The sequence below is a fragment of the Notothenia coriiceps genome, unplaced genomic scaffold (genome assembly GCF_000735185.1).
Source record: "Notothenia coriiceps isolate Sejong01 unplaced genomic scaffold, NC01 NC01_scaffold00030483, whole genome shotgun sequence".
Taxonomy (NCBI): Eukaryota; Metazoa; Chordata; class Actinopteri; order Perciformes; family Nototheniidae; genus Notothenia; species Notothenia coriiceps.
Window position 1 is genome coordinate 78602 of NW_011363184.1, and position 20353 is coordinate 98954.

The 20353-nt window shown below is 39.6% G+C and overlaps 1 protein-coding gene across 3 annotated transcripts in view; it reads right to left on the reverse strand.

Moving 5' to 3' along the window:
• The window catches only part of dock5 (dedicator of cytokinesis 5), a 33854-nt gene extending 13748 nt beyond the window's left edge, over positions 1 to 20106 (reverse strand). For all 3 annotated transcript variants that reach the window (XM_010787491.1, XM_010787490.1, XM_010787489.1), the window contains exons 1-26: positions 19944 to 20106; positions 13128 to 13211; positions 12842 to 12882; positions 12706 to 12761; positions 12329 to 12425; positions 12045 to 12193; positions 11772 to 11907; positions 11503 to 11660; positions 10029 to 10110; positions 9319 to 9448; positions 8093 to 8165; positions 5126 to 5268; positions 4835 to 4960; positions 4581 to 4705; positions 3807 to 3905; positions 3514 to 3586; positions 3300 to 3403; positions 2886 to 3066; positions 2492 to 2589; positions 2291 to 2380; positions 1636 to 1736; positions 1365 to 1499; positions 1148 to 1259; positions 737 to 807; positions 402 to 508; positions 108 to 244 (exon numbers count right to left, since the gene is read on the reverse strand). In XM_010787491.1, the coding sequence (XP_010785793.1) occupies positions 108 to 244; positions 402 to 508; positions 737 to 807; positions 1148 to 1259; positions 1365 to 1499; positions 1636 to 1736; positions 2291 to 2380; positions 2492 to 2589; positions 2886 to 3066; positions 3300 to 3403; positions 3514 to 3586; positions 3807 to 3905; positions 4581 to 4705; positions 4835 to 4960; positions 5126 to 5268; positions 8093 to 8165; positions 9319 to 9448; positions 10029 to 10110; positions 11503 to 11660; positions 11772 to 11907; positions 12045 to 12193; positions 12329 to 12425; positions 12706 to 12761; positions 12842 to 12882; positions 13128 to 13211; positions 19944 to 19986 (2751 nt within the window). In that variant the 5' untranslated portion in view covers positions 19987 to 20106. The remainder of the gene's footprint in view (positions 1 to 107; positions 245 to 401; positions 509 to 736; positions 808 to 1147; positions 1260 to 1364; positions 1500 to 1635; positions 1737 to 2290; positions 2381 to 2491; positions 2590 to 2885; positions 3067 to 3299; positions 3404 to 3513; positions 3587 to 3806; positions 3906 to 4580; positions 4706 to 4834; positions 4961 to 5125; positions 5269 to 8092; positions 8166 to 9318; positions 9449 to 10028; positions 10111 to 11502; positions 11661 to 11771; positions 11908 to 12044; positions 12194 to 12328; positions 12426 to 12705; positions 12762 to 12841; positions 12883 to 13127; positions 13212 to 19943) is intronic.
• Positions 20107 to 20353: the final 247 nt, after the last annotated feature.

A 20353-nucleotide genomic window follows, 5' to 3' on the forward strand; every position in this document is an offset into this window, starting at 1 on the left:
ATGGTGGGCTAATTTCGGCTGCTTTAACCCACCTTCTCATGCAGAGTAGCTGTCGTGTGTGCCGGCCATTTAAACTCATGATCTCAGAGTGTCTAAATTGTCCTCACCACGTCCTTGCGGTCCAGGTTGTCCAACACTGTGCTGAGGAGTTGTGCGCAGGCCTCATGGTCCGGTTTACACGAGTGGTCGTCCAGCTGCCCACTCAGCTGGTCAGTAACAAGTGGCAGAAACACATCTCGACAATCTGTGAGCACAGAAAAGACTCATTGTATCACACAGCTATTTCGTATTAATGGAGCTGACATGACAAACTTGTATGTAGGTGTGATGCAGAGCAGTTTTCTTCCCTTAATCTTGGGTGAAATGTCATTATGCGCTTTTCAAGCCTCGAGGACTCCTACCTGGCTGCCTGAAAAGGTCACTCTCCACCATTTTACACAAGCAGCCCAGCTTTTGACGCACAAGCTGAGAGTCAGGAATGCTCTCAATGAACTTCGCTAGGAGAACGCTGAGAAGAGAATGAAAGAGAAGAAGTGTGTGACAATTTGTAGGCTTTTCACATTTCTCATCAAGTAATTATTGCCACAGAGGAGTAATGAGCAGTCCACAGGAAAGGATGCTTTTAGAGCAGCAAAAATGGAGAATAATTCCTCTTTTTGTTCGGGAGTAAATATGATAATTTGCACAGAGTAAGGCAATTATCATATCCTGCTGTGCAAATCCTCTGGGTAGTTACCTGAGTTCCACGGGATCAAACGCAGACTGGATGTCATTAATGATGCTGGGAAGGTATTTCAATATTGCTCCCTGAAAAAGCACAGAATCAGAATCATAAGGCTGCAGCACAGGGATGTTTTTTTTTTTTTTAGTTAAACAAGCTTTTCCTTCACCTAATTGAGGCTGCCAACAGGGATGCCACATTCATTTTAAAAGGCAATTTGTAAAAAAAAAAAAAAAAAAACTTGTCCATAACAAATCTTCACAGCTGGATTACTGAGACTGAAAATGGCTGCATTTATTTCCAAGCTACAAATGATACAATTTCAACTGTTTCCACATGATTTGCAGGTCTGCATTACAAAAACTAAACACATATTAGAAAAATAAAAGCACTACAGGGCACATCAACTATTCTTCTTCAACTTACTTTTATCTTCACTCCCTCGTCTAGAGGTCTGTCCATGAGAGTGTTGAAAGACAGGAAAAGGGTGCGAATGGAGTTGAAGAAAGCGTCACCATCTTCACTGTTCCCGTAGAATCTGAGAGTCAAGGCCAGGCATTGCATTAAAATAATTCACTCGTATAATAGGAACACAAATGTTTAATATGAAGAGTGGATTCTTGGGTGAAAGTGTCTCTGATACCTGAGATAGAGGACCCGGGACTGGACAATAAACCTGAACAGGTATTTGAGAGCTTTGAGTGCTCCGTAGAGCCTCTCGCTCAGGACGGACTCCTCTGCATGGCCCACGTAGTAGTTCAGCACCCTGGTTAGCTTCCTGAGAAAGTGAATGAGTCAGGCATCAAGGTTTGATGCTAATTTGCGTGTGGGTGGAGAGCAAAAGACCTACTAAAAATAAACAGCTTGAAGGGGTGTACGCGATCAAAGGTGGGAAACACAGAGAAACGACTCACATGTAGGCCAGAGTGGCACTGAAGTGCTTGTTGATGTAGGTTTCCAGGACTGGATTGAAGTGCTGGAATTTGATGTCGCCAATAAGTGTGATTATAAATACCTGGTTACAGAAAAGAGGAACACACACAATCAGAGCCAAGACCAAGGTGAAAGAAGATGCAGTTAATCTCAACCTTTTTTTACTTGTGACCTTTTAAAGTTATCATCCCTTGGTTTAAATCCCAAATAGCACCCATTACCATATTTACTGTCAGCTAATGTGCTATTTTTGCTATTTTATGTACTGAAAAGTCAGCTCTGCACTAAATGTTCAGGGTTTATTTTCATGTTGATACGTGTCGGCAGCAACTATAAAACGATTAGCATTCAAATTGTTGACGTACCTAATCTAGCTTGCCTGGGGTAGCCTATGTTTGAATCTCAGATATCTTAGCTCGTTTAAAACGTTATACACAGTTCACTATATGTGGATAGACATTTCAGGGTACATAAGCAAGAGTAACAACACATTTTTTTGTGGAGGGGATCTTTACGGTCTCATTAAATTAAACTCAATTTTGAGTTTATGTCGGTAAATAACTGTCCGGTCTTTTAAACTTCTACACCATAGTAAACATTGTATTACCATAGCCTAAGGCCTGAAAAACTACTAACCAAGGCATCAAACACAAGCGTGTCATAAGTGTCCTTCTCTGAAGTCTCCATCATGATGTTGAACAGAGCATCGAGGGTGTCCTGGAGAAACTGTGCATAAAACAGATCACTGTTAAAAAGGAGCCATTAAAAAAAAAAGGAACATTTACAACCTGTGTTAAATATAGCAACGTATTACATAATTTAATCAGGGGAACGTACTTTTACAATCTCTCCTCCCTCGACCTCCATCAGCCTCTGCAGAATCTGGTCAAGGTCCTCAGGCTTAGACCTCCAGTTCAACAGGCCAAGCAAGTCCACTGGAAAAACAGACACATCAGAAAACAATCAGTAAAAGCACCACGTCCTCTTTCAACGTCAGTTCAATTATAAACCTAATTTGATCTACATCCATTAACACCAACACATCGGCATTACATGACACGGGTCGCTAATTCATATCTATGCAATCTGGGGGACGGAGCTACTGCATCTCTGTCTGATGTGGAACCTGATTCATTTCTTAAAAATAACTTGCAACAGGACTTTTAAAGAAAATGATATCAGAGTCGGAGCCTGGAAGATTGTGAGAAATGAAAACATTGCCCTACGGTACCGTTCTGAGTGAGTTTAGTGGAGCAGGTGAGCGTGGCGATCTGGAAGCTGTCTTTAGTCACAGGAATCACTCCTGAATGGTGGAACGTCTTCCCTGTTTGTTTCTCCTTCTCCTCCATCTCAGCACAAGTCGCTGGCAAGGTGAGATAAACCTTTGCATCCTCCGCCTTTTTCACATCAACCTAAGAAATTCATAAGACGGGGAATGAATCATGAAGCATATTGATCGATGGAGATCTAATTTCATATTTATCGATTGAGGAGTGATTCATGCATAATCCATCTACCCACTGTCAGCTATTCAAGGCACTGATTTTTTTTCTGGGAGTAATTACATCAAAACCATGTCCAGCTTATTTTAAAGTTAAGTGCGGTTTCCTAAACTTCATTCAAAACCACAATCGTGCAAAGGTACCTTATAGACTATAAGTCCATGCCTGCCATCTTTCAGCGTGGTCCCATCTCCTCTCATGAGCCGGACGAAGGCCATACCGAAGGGCTTCTCTGATTTATCCCTCGCTGAAGTACACACAGGGGCATAACATGTGAACAGACTCAGCAGGAGTAAATGTATTTAACGTGGTTGCAGGATTACATGTGGGAGTTTCTTATACAAATAAGTCACTCACAGTCCTGGGAGGATCGGTGTCGAAACATCACCCTCAGGTGACAGCGGCAGACGTCTTCAATGGGAATTGTCACCTTGCAGGAAGGAGATAAAAGTCAGGGAATTAAAGTGAATACAGGATTATACATACAGTATAGCCGAAATGCAGTCTGCTGGGAGATTTGTATGAAGAGCACATCCTGTGTCAATATTCTCCAGGGGAAATTAGGTATTTGAAGGAGTAATGAAAAAACATGAGCTATCATGTTCGATCCCCCATAGGAGGCAGCAAACGGGTCGTTGACAGAAGCTTACCTTCACCGTTTCATTCCAACAAGGCTGCTTCACCTGGTAGTAAATGACAGACTTGTACTCTGAGATGCCATCGTACCCAGCCCCAGGAAATATCACTTTCTATAGAGATGGAAGGAAGGAGATACGCTTATATGGTTATATATTACATATACAGTGAAAACAAAATGATGTTAAGTCAATAGTTTTGCAGGCAATAACCCACAAGTACCAGACACATTTTGACCTGAGTATAGCACTAGAGGAACAATCAAGCAATCACAACATGTTGCACAAGTCAGGGACATGAAGGCTGTTGAGAAATTCACTTAAAGCTACAATATAAAAAAAAAAACAGCAGATCAGGAATTATGTGCTGTTTTTTATGTGTGCATGAATATTGTCTGTTTAGTTCGTGTGATAGAGAATAATGTACCGGCGACGCATGTTCATGAACGTGTGTAACTTCCCTGGAAATGATCTTCTATCTGTTATCTAGCAAAATCTGGGATAAATCAGTTTTTCTCTTTTTGAAATGTATGTTTTTTTCGCCTGATCCTTGTTAAATAAAAACTAATAGTAATACATTATAATCTGGGGACCACGGATGTTGGTAGAGGACCAAAGTGGTAGGCCGACAACCCAGCATTTTTATCTATAGAATCAAAAGTGCAACATTTACAGCAGCATTATAGTTGTTAGGCTGTGAGGAGATGGTTGCCCAGTTAGTCCCAAGAGGCTAAATCACAGAAAGAGAGAGATCAAAGATGATATGTTGCGTCCACTCGTGTATTTTACCTCGATGGAATTGCCTTCGTCATCGTGCACACTGAGTATGAGCTCTACGTTTTTCGGGGTCTTCTTTTTACCGCGGTCAAACTCTCCCTGTAGCAACGTGACGTAAATATCATTCCTCACGATTCCTGAAGAAAAGACAACAACAGGTGATCAAACGGATGTGCTGAGAGTTTAGAAACCCTTCTCACGCCTTTGTGAGCAATTAAAACGAACATGACCATGGTTTATGTAGAGCAACAAAAACTGCAATCCACCTGGGAGGATGATTTCTGGGAAGCCCATTTTCCTGACGATAGCCGTGCTGCGGTCGACAAAGTGGGGGTAGTCCTTCCTGACTTGGGCGAGATCCCCCGGGAGGAGCTTCAGGGTCACAAAGAGTCCTGCCAGAAAACATGTAAAGAAATGCAATGAGGCAGATGGCAAAAAGAACCCACCCTGTAGACTCCTCACACATCATTTATTTCAATCAAAACAGAAAAGGTCAATTTAGAGCGGCCCTCCGAAATCACAGGAGGAACACGCTGTCTGTGAACGCTTCATTTTACCCTGGCCTTTATGGTTGACCTCCCGTGTTGCAATGACTTTGTTGAAGACAGCAGTGAGCGGCTCGTTCTCTCCGATGACTCGAGATGGGATGAGCGGAGACATGATGAGCTGCCGCTGGCGGATGTAGGTTTCCATGGCTATCCTGGGAGAAAAGTGTCAGAAGGGGATGAGAAAAATCAGCTGCCAGCGTCTGACAAGTGACAAACAAATGGGCAGAGGAGCTGTAGAGGCAGTGTGAGGCTTTCCTGATGCACCATTATCCCCCCAGACCCCCACTTTCCTCAAATGACTACCATAGACCACAGACACACACAGAGTGCAAGTGCTAAACTGAGCTTTGCAGAGAACAACACTGTTTAGCTTCATTAGAAGTTAAGTTGATCAAATAGATGTTTTTAAACACAGTTCTTCTCCGTTGGCTCCGCACTGGCACAATTGTGAAATGATGACATTGTCAAATGAACAGTTAATGCTCTCCAACAGTATATGCATATCTAATTGGTTCAATACAGAATTGAAATGCACTGTAGAAGCATAAATATTGTGAAGTGGTGAATCAATAAGTATTAGTGACCAAATTGGATTAAATGGATTTTCTGTTTAATTTTCAGAAATGTTTCACACATGACAATTAAATTGAATTACAGTGAGAACTAATCCAACCTAATGTTCTTGTGTAAACATTTTTAAAATGTAGCTTACCAAGAGCTCAAATTATTGTACAATACATGGTGTGAAACTGCGTTCCCTACACCACAGTTATTGAACAACACTGATCAAACGTATTAGAGCGACAACATGTATCTTGTTAAAAATAGATTTCTCTGTATTGTGTTTGTTCAGAGGGAGAGCGAGAGGGAGGCCTGAGTCTATATGGTACCTTTATGTCACGGACATGTAGAGGAAGGATGTATGAATTGCCAGGACATTTGTTCCTGGTATGCATGAACCAGGTTTTTTTTTATATCTATTTTGAAAATGTTGAATTAGCATTTCTTTTTTTGTATTTTACATTTCTGTCACTTGAGGTTTCTATGAATAGGGGTTAACACAGTTAATTTGTAAGGCTGACATTTGATAAATTACTCATTCTGTTTAAAATATGAATTGTCACCGCTCCAGTCAACTGACAGCGTTGGTGGAAGTCATTTCAGCAAATGAACTCCTATTTATATTTCCTTCTGAATCACAAGTTGAATGTTTTGACGGCCTTTTGCAGATTACAAATGACTCGTTATTAGTTGAACTGCCCTGCATGGATTGATGTGATGATTGCACTTGCAACAGTGTTTCAGAAAAATGTGCTTAAGCATCTGAAAAGAAAACTGTGTCCAATAATTCAATGGTTCTGGAAAAGTGTTATAGAAGAAAATGACAAAATAATAAAAGTAGATATCCCCGTTGATCCATTGTTGTTTTTGTTAGGATCTGTAGCTTAAGAGATATATGGCACAGATCAGAGGTATATACTGCAGATACTTTTATTGATCAAAAAGAAAACAATAACTGTGAACTGGAAGGATGCAAAACTACCAACCATAACTCAGCGGGTGCAGAGACTGAATCAGAAGGGCCATCAAAAATGCTATCATGTTGTTTTTCTGTAACTCACCCTGCTCTGCTGCGAATGCTTTTTGTAAATGCATCTTCCTTTCTTTCCTTTTTTTCTAGGTATTATTGTTAACTATCTTATGTCAGGGAATGTTCTATATGGCTGAATAATAAAAATGTAATTTCGAACGTGTAATTAGTTAAAGCTTTGTTGTTTATTGATATCAGACAATGATACTACAGATTATTCAATTGTTGATTAAATATTTCGTTTTGTTATTGCATTCATTTGTATAGTACTGTATCATGTCTGTATCACCTTTTGTTTCATTTGTATTTTCTTTGGTTTTACACGCTCGAAAAAAGAAAAAAAGAAAACTAAACTAACTAATTAAAAGTTTCATGAAAAATATCCGTGCTCTGTTGCTATTTTTGAAATATATAAATGTTCCCATTGCTCGTGGGAAATGAATTTAGCTTGACCTTTTGGTTTAATATATATAGCCCTCAGAATAGGAAATCCATGTGTTATTTAAATAAATCGTCCTCAGGTAATAAACTCTGATATTCAATGCTACAAAAACATGTTTTTCCACTGAGTGCTTCTTTGTGCTGACTCAGTGAACTGTGACAACTAGAGATACAAAGTTAGGAAAAGGTTGTTTGAATGTTTTTGGTGCTCTTCCATCTAGTAACCCTATGAACATATTACCGTCCTGATCCCACCATGGAGCAGCTTCTGTGACAGCATGGCCTTGAAGCCTGTCTTTTTTAGAAGAGATAACACTCAAGATTGCAAAAAAAATTATATTTGTTGCTGAAATGCAACATAGAAAAAGTTGAACCGCGTCCTTGAAAAAGATTTGATGTTGAACACAGTGAGCAAAAATAACTCGAGTCCTAGTCCCATTCTTTTCCATTAGAAAACAAGGATGATCGTGATAAGAAGAGCGACATCTCTTGACAACTGGTACGACAAAATCCATGAAATCTATGTTATGGAAAGAATCACCTTCTCCATGAGGCTTCAGGAAAACACATTTGAAGAAATATGGAAAAAGTGGAGAATTTACATATCCCAAAGACGACCATCGCTTGTTTGACTGTTTCTATACACCGATTGAATGTATATGTATAGATGTGTATGTATGGTCAAATGTATGTGTATTGTATGTATGTTGATATGTATGTTGATATGTATGTTGATATGTACATGTGTAGACATTTGCTATTTCACACAACCCCTGTGTACTTTTTCGTTTTTATTTTATTTTGACTAATGTTGTTTGCTATTTCATTTATGACTTTCGGGTCTCTAAAAATATATGATTTGAAAAACTGTACTTGTATTATAATGTGACCCCAAATAAATGAAGAAATAAAAAGAAATAAAAAGAAGAGCGACATCAACTCACTGCTGGAAGGGGATGAAATGCTGCTTGTCCTCATCGTCTGTTTTGCCATGGGCGATGTCTGTAACGTCCATCACTGCAGTGACAAAGGGAGCTCAGTTAGTGCTGTAAAGTAACGGAGTACATCTCATCAAGTACTGTACTTCAAAACAATTCAGATGTACTTATACTTTACTTGAGTACTCCCTTTTACATTATGCTTCTACTCCACTAGAGCACTGTACATTTCACGTCTTCATTTTTTCCATAAATGGATTTACTACTAACTTCACATATTTAAATGATTCATATAAATATCAAGAACATTTAAACTATTTTTATAGAATAATCAATTTAAAGCTATCCAAATATTTTTCAGCTGCAACATTAACATATAAACCTATCAAATTAAAGATTATGATGTAATAATATAATTCTGCATGATAGGTACTTTTTGTAGTAATTCAGATTCTATCTATTGTTATCCATTTACTTGAGTAAAGTTTTTAATGTAGTGCTTCTATCAAAGTATTTCTAATAACTGTAGCTATGTACGTGTGACTACTAAAAGCCTTGAACCTTGAACGTCATAAATCACAGTAGGGCAGCAGATAAGGATAAATTAATATACCAGGTGCAATGCTGTTTTTTTGTTATTTCAAAACAGAACCTAGTTTTAGTTCTAAAAAAAGGTACATTTATTCACTTGAACTCTTCTAAAAGCAGGATTGGAACCAGGCGTTGGATCCGACTCACTTGTTGCCTGGCTCGGCACACAGCCAGCATGAAGTAGTAAAACAGAATGAGAGCTCTTGATCTGCAGTTTGCAAATGCTTCTGAATGGTTCATTCCACCCGGCTCTTTCCCTTAAGTGATTTTTCGTTTTTTCCTGGCTAAGAAAAATGGGACTCGTGAATGAAACCCTCTTTCTGACTCTGGTTTCAGTCCATTTGCTGGAACAGCAGAGCAAATCATTCCTCATCAAACCCACTAATCATCTGGCCAAAAACAAAAAAGACGGGTGCTAAACCAATTTGCACCCACGTGTATTGCCAAGGCGGAGTGGAGGCATTTTCTAGGTCAGGAAGCAGGTGTTCCCATTTCATTCAGCACAAGGATCCTTCATTTTTACAACTCAACGGAACCATTCATGCAAATATTGCAGCAGAAAGGAGAGGAATTTTCTCTGTTGAGTTCTGGGACTTTGTTATTGCCAAAATAAATATTAGGAAGTTTGAAAAGCAGCTCACCAGCTACACCAAAGGGCCTTCTCAGTCCTCCTGTGTGTTTCTTGCCCTCTTTGAGCTCCATGCTGCCCACTCTTATGATCTGACACACGAGGAAGAGGCGCTGTCGCATCAAGTCACTGCTGCTCAGGTCCTGCACACAAAGGAAGACAAATAAAGAGGATTGTTTTATGGTGTATTAAGTGATGAGGTGCATTACATACAAAATGAAGTTGACTCTACGTAACTCTAGCCTGTTATTTTGTTCATGCAGACCAGATGGCAAATATTACAGAATAAAAGCATGCAGTAAAACCCTCAAACACATCGCTTCCCAGACTCTCTATGTGTTTGTTTTCGTGGAGGCGCTTCAAGACGAAGGTGTCTTGACATGTGTGCTTTGAGGAAGTAAATATTTGATTTGATTTTCAGCTTTGCCTTGATGAATGTGGTTTGATCACATTAAAAAACACAATTTCATGCAGGTTAGCTCAACGCGTTGTTAGCAGGAAACTGGGACTGTCTCATTAACATAAACAGCGGTGAAATAACGGAGGCAAATGTATTCAGATTTGCAGAGATGTGGCGTGAATGTGAGCCATTCAGTGCAACTTTCAGAAAATTAAGAGCGATCCAGGAGCAAATTGGCTTCTTTGTCACAGATTTCAGGCCGCGTCAGGATTGTTTAAATCCGATGCAGAGGGAATACAGGCGGTGGGCTGGGATTCACTCACTGTGAATAGCGCTGGCAGGTTGTTGAGTTTTTCAATTTCTTTAGGCATCCCCATACTATCCCAGCGCACCAGGAAGTTCTCACTGCAGGAATTTCAATAAGAATCACAGTTAGAGATCACATTATCTAAAGGCATCAGGAGAAATAGAAAATAACTAATTTTGCATCACTTTATCTGTCTCAGCAGATACAGCCCAAGAGATGATTGCATATTTGGAATAGCAACAATGTGAGACTATATTGAACCACATAGACATTTCTCATAGCGGGCATTCTGAGGCAAATGGTAAAGGCAGAAATGCATTGCTTGCGGGCATTACTAAAGAGGCAACACATCCATTATTAATGCGTTTAGTTACACCTGCGATTTTCCTGCAATGAGTCAAAATGTCTGCTGTAATAAAGGTCTAATGTCGTCCCCTCGCTCTGTCCGGAGGAGCAGAGGTCAGACTCGTCGGCAGAAACATCCACCGAGCAGCCGAGGAGTGTTTCTAGCTTTTATTTTTATAATCTCCATTATTAATGCTGCCACTATTTTTGACAAGCTTAGAATAGTTATTTTTCTTCACCAGCATGTTGAAGAAGCAGCAGTTGCATGGCCCCTGAAACAAGTCGCTTCCAGCCTAGAGCTCTCCTTTCTCATCAGAGCTTTGCAGAGTTAAATGACAATAATACACAATCTCAAGCTATTACTGTTATTTCACACAAACTTAGCATAACTAATTATATTTATCTTTTTCACTTGGTTACTTTTGCCACAATAAACATCAAAGTAGAAGCACTATTTTTTTTCTGTATTGATGATTTAATGATGTGTCCAACTTGTTAGATACATCACATCTCCTACTCACCTACAAAGCCCTCCACCCCCTGGCCCCTACCTCTCTCACAGATCTCCTTCAGGAGTACACCCCCTCTCGTTCCCACCGCTTAACCTCAGCTAGTCTATCTACCATCCCCTGATTCACACCTCACCACCGTGGTTGCTTGGTCTTTTAGCTGCACTGCGCCCAAGCTCTTGAAGTCTTCCCACTTCCCATCCAACAGTATGACACCCGTACAAATCCCTTCTTAAAACTCACCTCTTCAAATTGGCCTTCTCACTTTAGTCATCCGGCTTGTTATCAATACTACTCCCTTTCCACGACACATGCCTGATTTTAAAAGTCTCTTTTTGTGTCTGCCCTGTCTGTATTTTATATTTTGCTGTATTTACTTGAGTATGTCTTTTATGCATTGTAAGGTATCCTGAGGTGTATGGAAAGGTTCCTCCAAATAAAATGTATGATTTAACATTGAATAAAATAGTGTCACGTTAAGATACATTTTAGACTAAAATCATATTTTTTTTTGTTTGTATCATGCTTGAAAACATACTGTATTTCTTTACTATGTCAAATACCAATTCAATGAACTAAAATTGACAAATCAAGCTTAATACTGAAATGAGTTGTAAATTAAAGTGTGGAGCTAACCTGATGAATTCAGACTGGTCGGGGTCGTACAGAGACATTAGCAGCTCAGCATCCTCTCCAATGTTGCATACAAAGTTCTTCAGGTTCATGAGTAGACTGTAGGTGTGCACAGTACTGAAAAGGGTTTGACGCCTCATCTCCAGGTTTTGTAGCCGCGTCTGCAGAAAAACAGAGCCCCAGGCAGTGCATGGACACAGATATTATTTAAAAATTGACAGCTACTATGGGAAGAAAAAGTGTCTGAAAGTGTGAACAAATCAAAATCATGCCTTCTCTTCTTGTATCCTGTCATCCACACTGCGGGAGGCGGTCTCGTGTGCCCGGAACAGACTGACCGTGCTGGTCCAGTCCGGATCCAGAGTGTTTCCTGCTTCATCTCGCACCACCAGGTCCAACCCCAGAATCCTTAAAGCACAGAGGATCAAACACTTTAATTTAAAATCGACAATCTTGGAGCCATGGCTCAGGCTAATAAAACATTACAATGGTGTTTATGCTGCAAGGCAATTTATTGCAGTACAATAAGGCAGCAGGACTCATACCGGTTTCCGTAATCAATCTTAGCTGTGACTTTCTTTCTGAGCTCCACAAGGTCATCCTTAGGCAGCGTTCCTGACACTATCTGAGATCGATATTCGATGAGGCTGTACGCCATCTGCGTAACACTCCTGAATGGTTTTGTCTTGTTCGCCTGTCAAATAAAGATGTACACACTAATAACAAAACATTGTCCAGAGGTGTGAAATAAAATGTCTCGCAGTGGTGTGAATCCGAGTAGGAGACACTTGTGTGTGTAGTAGAAACAGAGACGTTGATTTACACTCACCACGTAGAGCTTGTGCCATATCTGTGCCCATTCTCTCAGAGTAGCCCCGAGCTCCTGCACCAGGGGCAAATCGGCTGGAGTAATTATTTCCTGCTGGCTACCAGCCACAAGGAGAGAATAATAAGATATTGGAAAAGTGGTTCATCATTCACAGATCATGTCACATCATTTGGACAGACTCAAGTGCATTTCTTTACATGATAAATAGTGGGATGGTTTCTCCTTCACAGCCAAGAAAAGCATTACTGAATCCTTACTTATTGTAATTACAAGTGCACTGCTGTTATATGTTAGTGGCTAATGACAAGGCAGGGTGGCAAACCAAAGTCAAAGTGGATTATCATCACGCTGATATGTTTACTGATATGTGCTCTCACCCTGTTCCCTCAACCGTAGCCTCCTTTAAGTGGATGTAGGAAGCTGGGAAAATGCCCTGAGGAAGCAATGAGGTAAGTCAGTAAATATACATTACAGCATTAGTTATGATGATAAGAGTGCTAATGACTCATTTACCTTATGCGATTTCTTGCGTAGTGTGTAACCCCTATACCAGCCTGAGGAAATATGAATTAACAGAGAAACATGTTACAGAGAGGGATAGGCTGTGGACAAGACAGTGATGTGATTGATGACAGTCCACCCTGTCTGGAGGACGATGTAGTAGTCTCATTTGCATTATTATGCATAGCATATCGAGCGATGGTTTGTTCAACATTTCATCTAAGTTCCTGTGTCAGCTTGCTTCAGTGAAGGAAAAGAGGGATGTGTCAGGGCTTGTTGTGCGTTGAGGCTCGCTCACCTTCCAATTTCTCAAGTATGTGCACCGTGTCCCCCACCTGCAGACACAGCTCCAGCTCACCACTCGCCTCATAGTTGTAGATTGCTGAAGGACAAAAAAGGGTTGTCTCATTATTGGAAACACACACAACATTCAATACATACTGTTAACAAAGACAACTTTTAAGCCCACAGTTTGATAAGTTTTGTTCCCGCTCCAGGTCCAGTGGATTAAGAAAAAGCCCAAATCCCCTTTCAATCACTCAGGAAAAGGCCTGTTCTTAAAAAAAGTTCTGGATCAGAGGATTGCAGTTTCTTCCAGGAAAATCAGCAATTCTTGTTGCAGGTTTGCATGCAGAGAGGATCTTGATCTTTGATTTATTCCTCATCTTACTGCTCTTTGAAACAGCAGGCTGTATGCTTGTGCAGCCGGCCTGCATGACTCAAACCTTTAAAGTCTTTTGACGATTCTTAATTGAAACAGATGCCCTGAGGCAGTGTTTAACGTTCCAGTGGACTGTGCCGGAGCAGGTAGCTTCAGAGAGAGAGAAAGGAAAGGAGGGCAGCTAAAAAGGGCGATGGCATTACATCCTCTTTATTTCTGATATCACGCTAGCCTTTGATCAATAGTTACACTCTGCAGGTCATGCTTCTGCAAACTGGCTCACCTGCCAGCCCTGCCCTTCTCTTTACTCAGTTTATTAACATTTCCTGGAGGCGACTCCTTAAACTCTCTTACCAGGACACGGATGGGAGGGATCACACACGTCTCTGCGCACACAGACACACAATTAACCAACGAGAAGTTGCAAAAGAGAAACCTTGGCAAACAATACTGTAGCAAAGGTCTTTGTCAAGACTTGAGGGAGCCACAATAGTGAGCAGCCAATCTCATAGTGATAGAGGAACTATAAGCAGAGAGCCATGTCCTGACTTGCATGGTGATAATGCGTGTTGCTCCAGGCTAGATTTCCCAGCACGCTTCAACTGGCTTGCCTTATCACAACTCAGTCTGAATACCAAAACTTGACAAAATACTGAAGGCGGTTGTACCCTTCTCTCTCCATGACAGCCTCCTTAAAGATGTATTTGTATAGCTTTCCAAAACGCAAATTTGCCCAGACAGAATCTCCACATGGAATCAGGTTAAGACTGCGTCAGTATAGACAGCCTATTTTAAATGTAAGGTTAAACCCATGTCTGCTGCACTGATGTAAGAATATCACCAGCACAGGTTCAATTGAATGATGCCTTAGTCAGAGATCCCTCACAAATACTGAAACTTAGAACCGGTCAGAAACACTTACCTCTGACGCCTTTCTTACCTTCTTTTTCCCACAAGCACATACATTGCCTAACATTCCCGTTTATGTATGTGTTATATTGTGAACATCAAGTTCAAGTCTTTAGAGCAAACAACGTATCATACTATATCATTATTTTAAGTTGAATTAACATGAAAATGAATTATATTTTGCTATCACTTGCTGGTAGTTTCACTATTTGCTTATTTCTAAAGTGATTAAGGTAGTTAAAATGACTTGTTTTGCCATTTTGTGTAGTTTTTTTTACACAATCTGCATACAAGTTTTGGCTGTTAAAGCAAAGGAAAGATTTTTTACATTTGCCTTTTTACCAACCTCGCCCCTTTTTATTTCAACACATTTGTTGGGCAGCCCCCACTGTTGGGTAAGAGCATTGAGAAACTGCTCTTGTACGGAATCAATAAGAGATTCTGCTATGACAAGTAAAAATATATGCCCAAGATTGTACATGTAAGATGTTTCAAAACTGACAAGTACGAACATAGGCACATTTTTTGACCACAGCTCAAATCTGTCAAATGGTATAAAAAGTAAAAAATGTCTATAGTGCTTTTTCTTTTGCTTTATGAATGAGCTGTGTATAACTCAATGAACTCACTTGTGGCCTCTTTTTTTTTCGCATGTGACTTTTATATTATATTTTGTTAATCATTCATGTATATTGTCAATGTTAACCGCTTCGAACTAAGATATTTGAACTACTTTTACTTTGGTTAACCAAGCTAGTTTTCTCATTAGGGTAACATTGCTGGTTTTTTACTTTTTCCAATGTAAAATAATTTTTAGCTACACAAAAAGAAGCAACTGACACGCTGTGAATTCTCTTTGAAAAAAGGATTTGTTGTCACAGGGGAAATATTTGTGCAGCCAGAACAATATTGAATAAAACGAGCACTGAAGAAATGACATCTGCCTCTGGTGATGCCGGGAGTCACAATGGTCCATTCACCATCTTGACAGTGTCTGGGCCTGGCAACAGTGGGTAAAATGCCATTGGCAGGCAACCGGCTGAGCGTGTTGTGATGCCACACTGTCTGCACTAAAGGCAACAGTCTGAACACTGGCAGCACAACTCATCTGCTCTGAGACCCACTATCATCCTCTTGAACTTAAAACACTGAGCCTGAAGCCATTGTAGTCAATTCCAATAAAGCCGTAATCTGAGTAGGTTCAAGTTTATAAGCATACTAATGTTAAATTAAAGCGAGGCTGATTTAATCTTAATGATTTATCAAGGAGGTGGATTAGCCAAAAATTAAAGAACACTACGGCTGAACAGTTTGAGCCGCAGCTGGCAGCCCATCACAGTTAACACGTTTCAATAAGAATCCATTGTTCTCTTCACTGACTGGGTGTGAAGGAAAACATAAACAAGTACTCCGAGTTATGGCCGTGATAACACACATGCAAACAATATGACGCAAGATAGATGAGCCTAGCAACCAATCCTTGAACATACAGACATTACTGCTCCACTGAGTTCATACCTGGTTCATACAGATCCTCAGCATGAAAATCCCTCCATCAAATGCATGAAATAAATGAAATGATAAAGCCAGAAATGGGGCAGACATAAATGTTGCCATGCTAAACAAACGGACTCTGATTCCATAAAAAATAACAACCATCATATTTACTTGTACAGGAGAGTTGTAAGCAAACATTGTATATACCAAACTATTCAAATGGTATTATTTTATAGGGCTGCAACATACAACATTTTATTTTCATTATAGATCAATCAGATTCTCAATTTGTTGTGATATAAAACAGAAAAAAGCAAGTCTCCATATTGGAAAATAAATATATATAAAACATGGATGCATTTTATGAGAAAACATTTCCTCATGAAAGATTACTTATTACTTATATTTTGCGATTAGTTTTTTAAAAATGCAATTACTACGACTAATAGCTTAAAATCAATGAAAGTGGAATTAGAATAAAATGGTATTCTAATAAACTTGAAAAGGTCTTTTGGGTAGCTACTATTATGTGATGTATCATATCTCTTTTAAAACCTGAATTCAAACATACATATTTCAAATGCTTTGGAAGAAGCGAGAGGTACAGTATAATTCCAGAAAAATAATTAGGTAAAAGCAAGTCTATTAAAGTTTGTCTTTGAGCCAGTTCTCCTCAAGAGAAACCTTTCAAAATAAAGGCCTTGCCTTCGATCAACCGTCTAGACACTCGGAGACAATCTGTAGCTCCAGCTAATAAACCCTTGTAGGGTCACCATAAATCAGAAAGTTAATTTTCAACTTCAAATCTAATAGTGCAAAAGAGGAATTAGACCACTTATGGGCTCATTTTTTTAATTCTGGTAAAAACTCTGCTACAAAGAAAACTACAATTGCCTTTTCTAAAGGAGAAAGAAACCACAAGGTCTTTCTGCAGGTTCATTAAGAACTTCTCCAAACTTATGTCTGAGTTTTGAAAGTCATGAATGACCATCCAATAATCTGGTCAGTCCATCAAAACTGAGAACAAGGTCAACACTTATCTTAACGGCTGGTATCAGACCTATGGTGCCGTCAACAGCTTTAGATTTGCTTTGCTAATAAGACACAGACGCCCACAAAGCAGAAGACACGGGCAGAGCAAACCATTTTAAGCCCTCATCAAATTAAGGACACATATTTATTGTTGTTTATTGCATAAAACTACAAAGTGGAAGTTTTGGATGAGCACTTGAAAATCTTTTTCACACGCCCACAGTGAGGGCAAGAATAAGTCAGCCTTTATGAATGCTTATTGTTACCTAACTTTGTTTGTTTGAGTTTTATTGTGCAGAAACTACAAGGCCGTTTACATTCATCTATGCCTGCCTTATATCTGAGTTCACACAGTTCACATACACATATCTGTATTTTGGGGTTGTAGAAAATGTTAGCCTGCTTTCATCAGTTTTTTCCGGGTCTTCCCTGTCTCAGCGTCTCTTGCAAACATTTAAAAACACAGTTCCTGAATACAAGCTTTATGTTACTCTGAGGATTTAGCACTTAACTAATTTCACACTATTGATTAAAGCACCTAGACCTTCTTTAATATAAAATACATCAATATCACATTTCTTTTACAATATGGGATCTTTAAAAATGAAAAGGATAAAAATGTATGAAGCAGCAGCAGAGATGTTGCCTTTTTAATTCTACAGATGCTTCTTCCTTGTTGGAACCTGTTGCCTACATTACCCACCATTCAACCTAATGCAACTCACACAGCATGCAGCATAACACATCAGTGTTAAGCAACACCTGTTAACATACTTTGTTGTGCAAAATCAGTTCCCCTTTAACTTCCTGAATAACTGTTATCTGGCAAGGCCATTAGTTGGTCAAAAATGTATAATGTTTTTAATACACACTGTCAATACAAATGGCCAACTTCATATGGGTTTGGTTCAAAATCAAGCAATAACATGACCACCCATTAAGGAGACCTTGCCTTGAAATCTTATAAAGCCTTTTGATTTCATTGTGGATGCAAATTATGTGAAAATAGACATGCAGTATATTTAACTAAAGTGTTCCCTACCTTTTGATTTAAATGATTTATTTGAGTCTCTAGTGCAGCGCTTCTCTTCAGGATATATAAAAAGGGAAAGCTATCCTCTTGTGATGGTGACACAAATTAGCTTGTGATATCTTAAGCCCCACATTATCCACATTTCCCTTTTAGCTAGTATGATATTGCTATTATCAGAAACCTGGCAACTCCTTTTTCTACTGAAAATGTAGTTGCCTGGATCTGGGCAAAGCCTGGGTTGCAATATGATTAAAAAAGTAGGACCTTGTGCAGGGTCCGATAACATTTTAAGGATTAAGTACAGTTCTGGTGACACCTGCCCCGTTTCTGGGGCGGTTGCCAGGAGAACGGCACCATCTACAAAATCAAGCAAAGCAACACTTTTTAACACATTACTGAAAGGATTTACACACAAAATCACCTGCTAAAAAAAGTACGTTATAATCATTTTAGTCACAACAGCAATAGAGGACAAAACACATCCTTTAAAGATAAAGTCGGTAACAGAATCCAGGCTAAAGCAAGATATTCTTAATAGACTCTGGTTCACACATATTCCATCAGGACTAGGTATTCACACAAGGTTGCTCCTCTTGCGTAACACATCTGCTTCCCAACAGGACACACTTTCTGTAAAAGTGTCTGTAGCACAGATTTAGCGGTGAGTCAGTACGGTAACCAATGACCGGCCAACCTGTGCTGACAATAAAGTCATTACAGTAAACCTGGAAGGAATTTCACATGAAGGCTACAAGTTGTGCTCATTTGCCCTGAGGGCGTGGAGGTCTACCTGATAGCATGAACGTGCATGCAGTTAGCCCACAAAACACACATTTATAAATGTGACAGTGCCACACCTTATTGCAAACCACTAAAAAAACATTTTAAAAGTTGTGCCCTATAAGCATGGGTAGAAAACTATTAGATGTTTGAATTAACCTGAATTCACAAAAGGTAGCCTACTAAAGTAGAATAACAGAAGTATTATCCGCTAAGTGTAGCCTACTTGAAGCGTACAAAGTAAGCAGAAAGGCTATTTTCACCACATTATCTTATAATTATAAGAGGATTGTGGATTCACCAACAAATACACATTGGAGCATTTTAATGATATAGTTTGTCAATATGTAGATACTTTTAGATACTGGGTTGTTAAGTAGTACAGTATCATAAGCATAACATGCGTTTATGGATGTAAACGCTATCTAGTACTATGAGAGATACATTTCGCCACGGAAATGTCATGGGGTGCAAGTTTAAAGAAGCATAACATGGAAATACTCAAGTAAAAAACAATAATTTCAAAATAGGCTCATGGTATCTAGTTCTATGAGAGATACATTTCGCCTCGGAAATGTCAGGGGTGCAAGTTTAAAGAAGCATAACATGGAAATACTCAAGTAAAAAACAATCATTTCAAAATAGGCTCATGGTACTTAGATACGTTCCACCACTTCCCAAAGTGTTAAGCTACACTGACAAACCTAATGTCGATACAAATTCTCTCCTGTTATCTGACATGCATACAGTCACAGCAGTGGCTCCCATGTGGGACCCTCCAGGAGTCCTTCAGGGGGCTTCTAGGGACTTAAGAGCTACATGAGAATTTATTCAAGTTCACAGCAACTTCCACAAGTCAGCTCAGCGAAGTTAGGTACAAGAATGACTGGTATGCTCATTGAACTCTTGGCTCTTTTCCATTTTTCCTCACCACCTATTATGGACACTTGGTAATTTCTTACTACAACCAAATACCTTGACTCGCCAAGACAACAAGGAGGGCAACTCACAAACTATGTAATAAAAAGTACCCAAAACCCCTCCGGGCTACGGTGTCGCTACGCACCATGTACCACCAATAACAACAAAACCCTGCGTGTGTTTCCCAACTTCAGACTCCCCTTTCCCGTGAAGTTTAGTTGGGAGTTCTCTCGGTGAGCTTGTAACTCACAAAACACGCGAAGCTGCTTTTGAAAACTTACCGACTCCGTACTTCTCTTTTTTAGTAGGAATCCAACGGGTCATGTCGGGGAAGGATGTGAAGTTGTCTGAATAAATAAATTACTATATACAATTGCCAGACGCGGACGGGCGGTGCACTCCTGCTCGTCCTGAGCTCTACAGTTCCGCCATCATGACTTGTAAACGGGGAGGGGAGAGTCCGAAAGGAGGGGAGGCGTGAACCATGGCTCTCAAAACTACCCCCACAACAACAACATACCGCGGTGGAATGTAAGTACATTTATTCTGTGGTACTCAGATCCTTTTCTTAAATATACTTACTAATACCACCGTTTTAGAAATAAAAGTTATGCATTGTAAATGTTACTCAAGAAAAAGTAAGTAGAGGCTGTAAAAAGACCCAATTCTAAATAATAAATAAAAAACACCC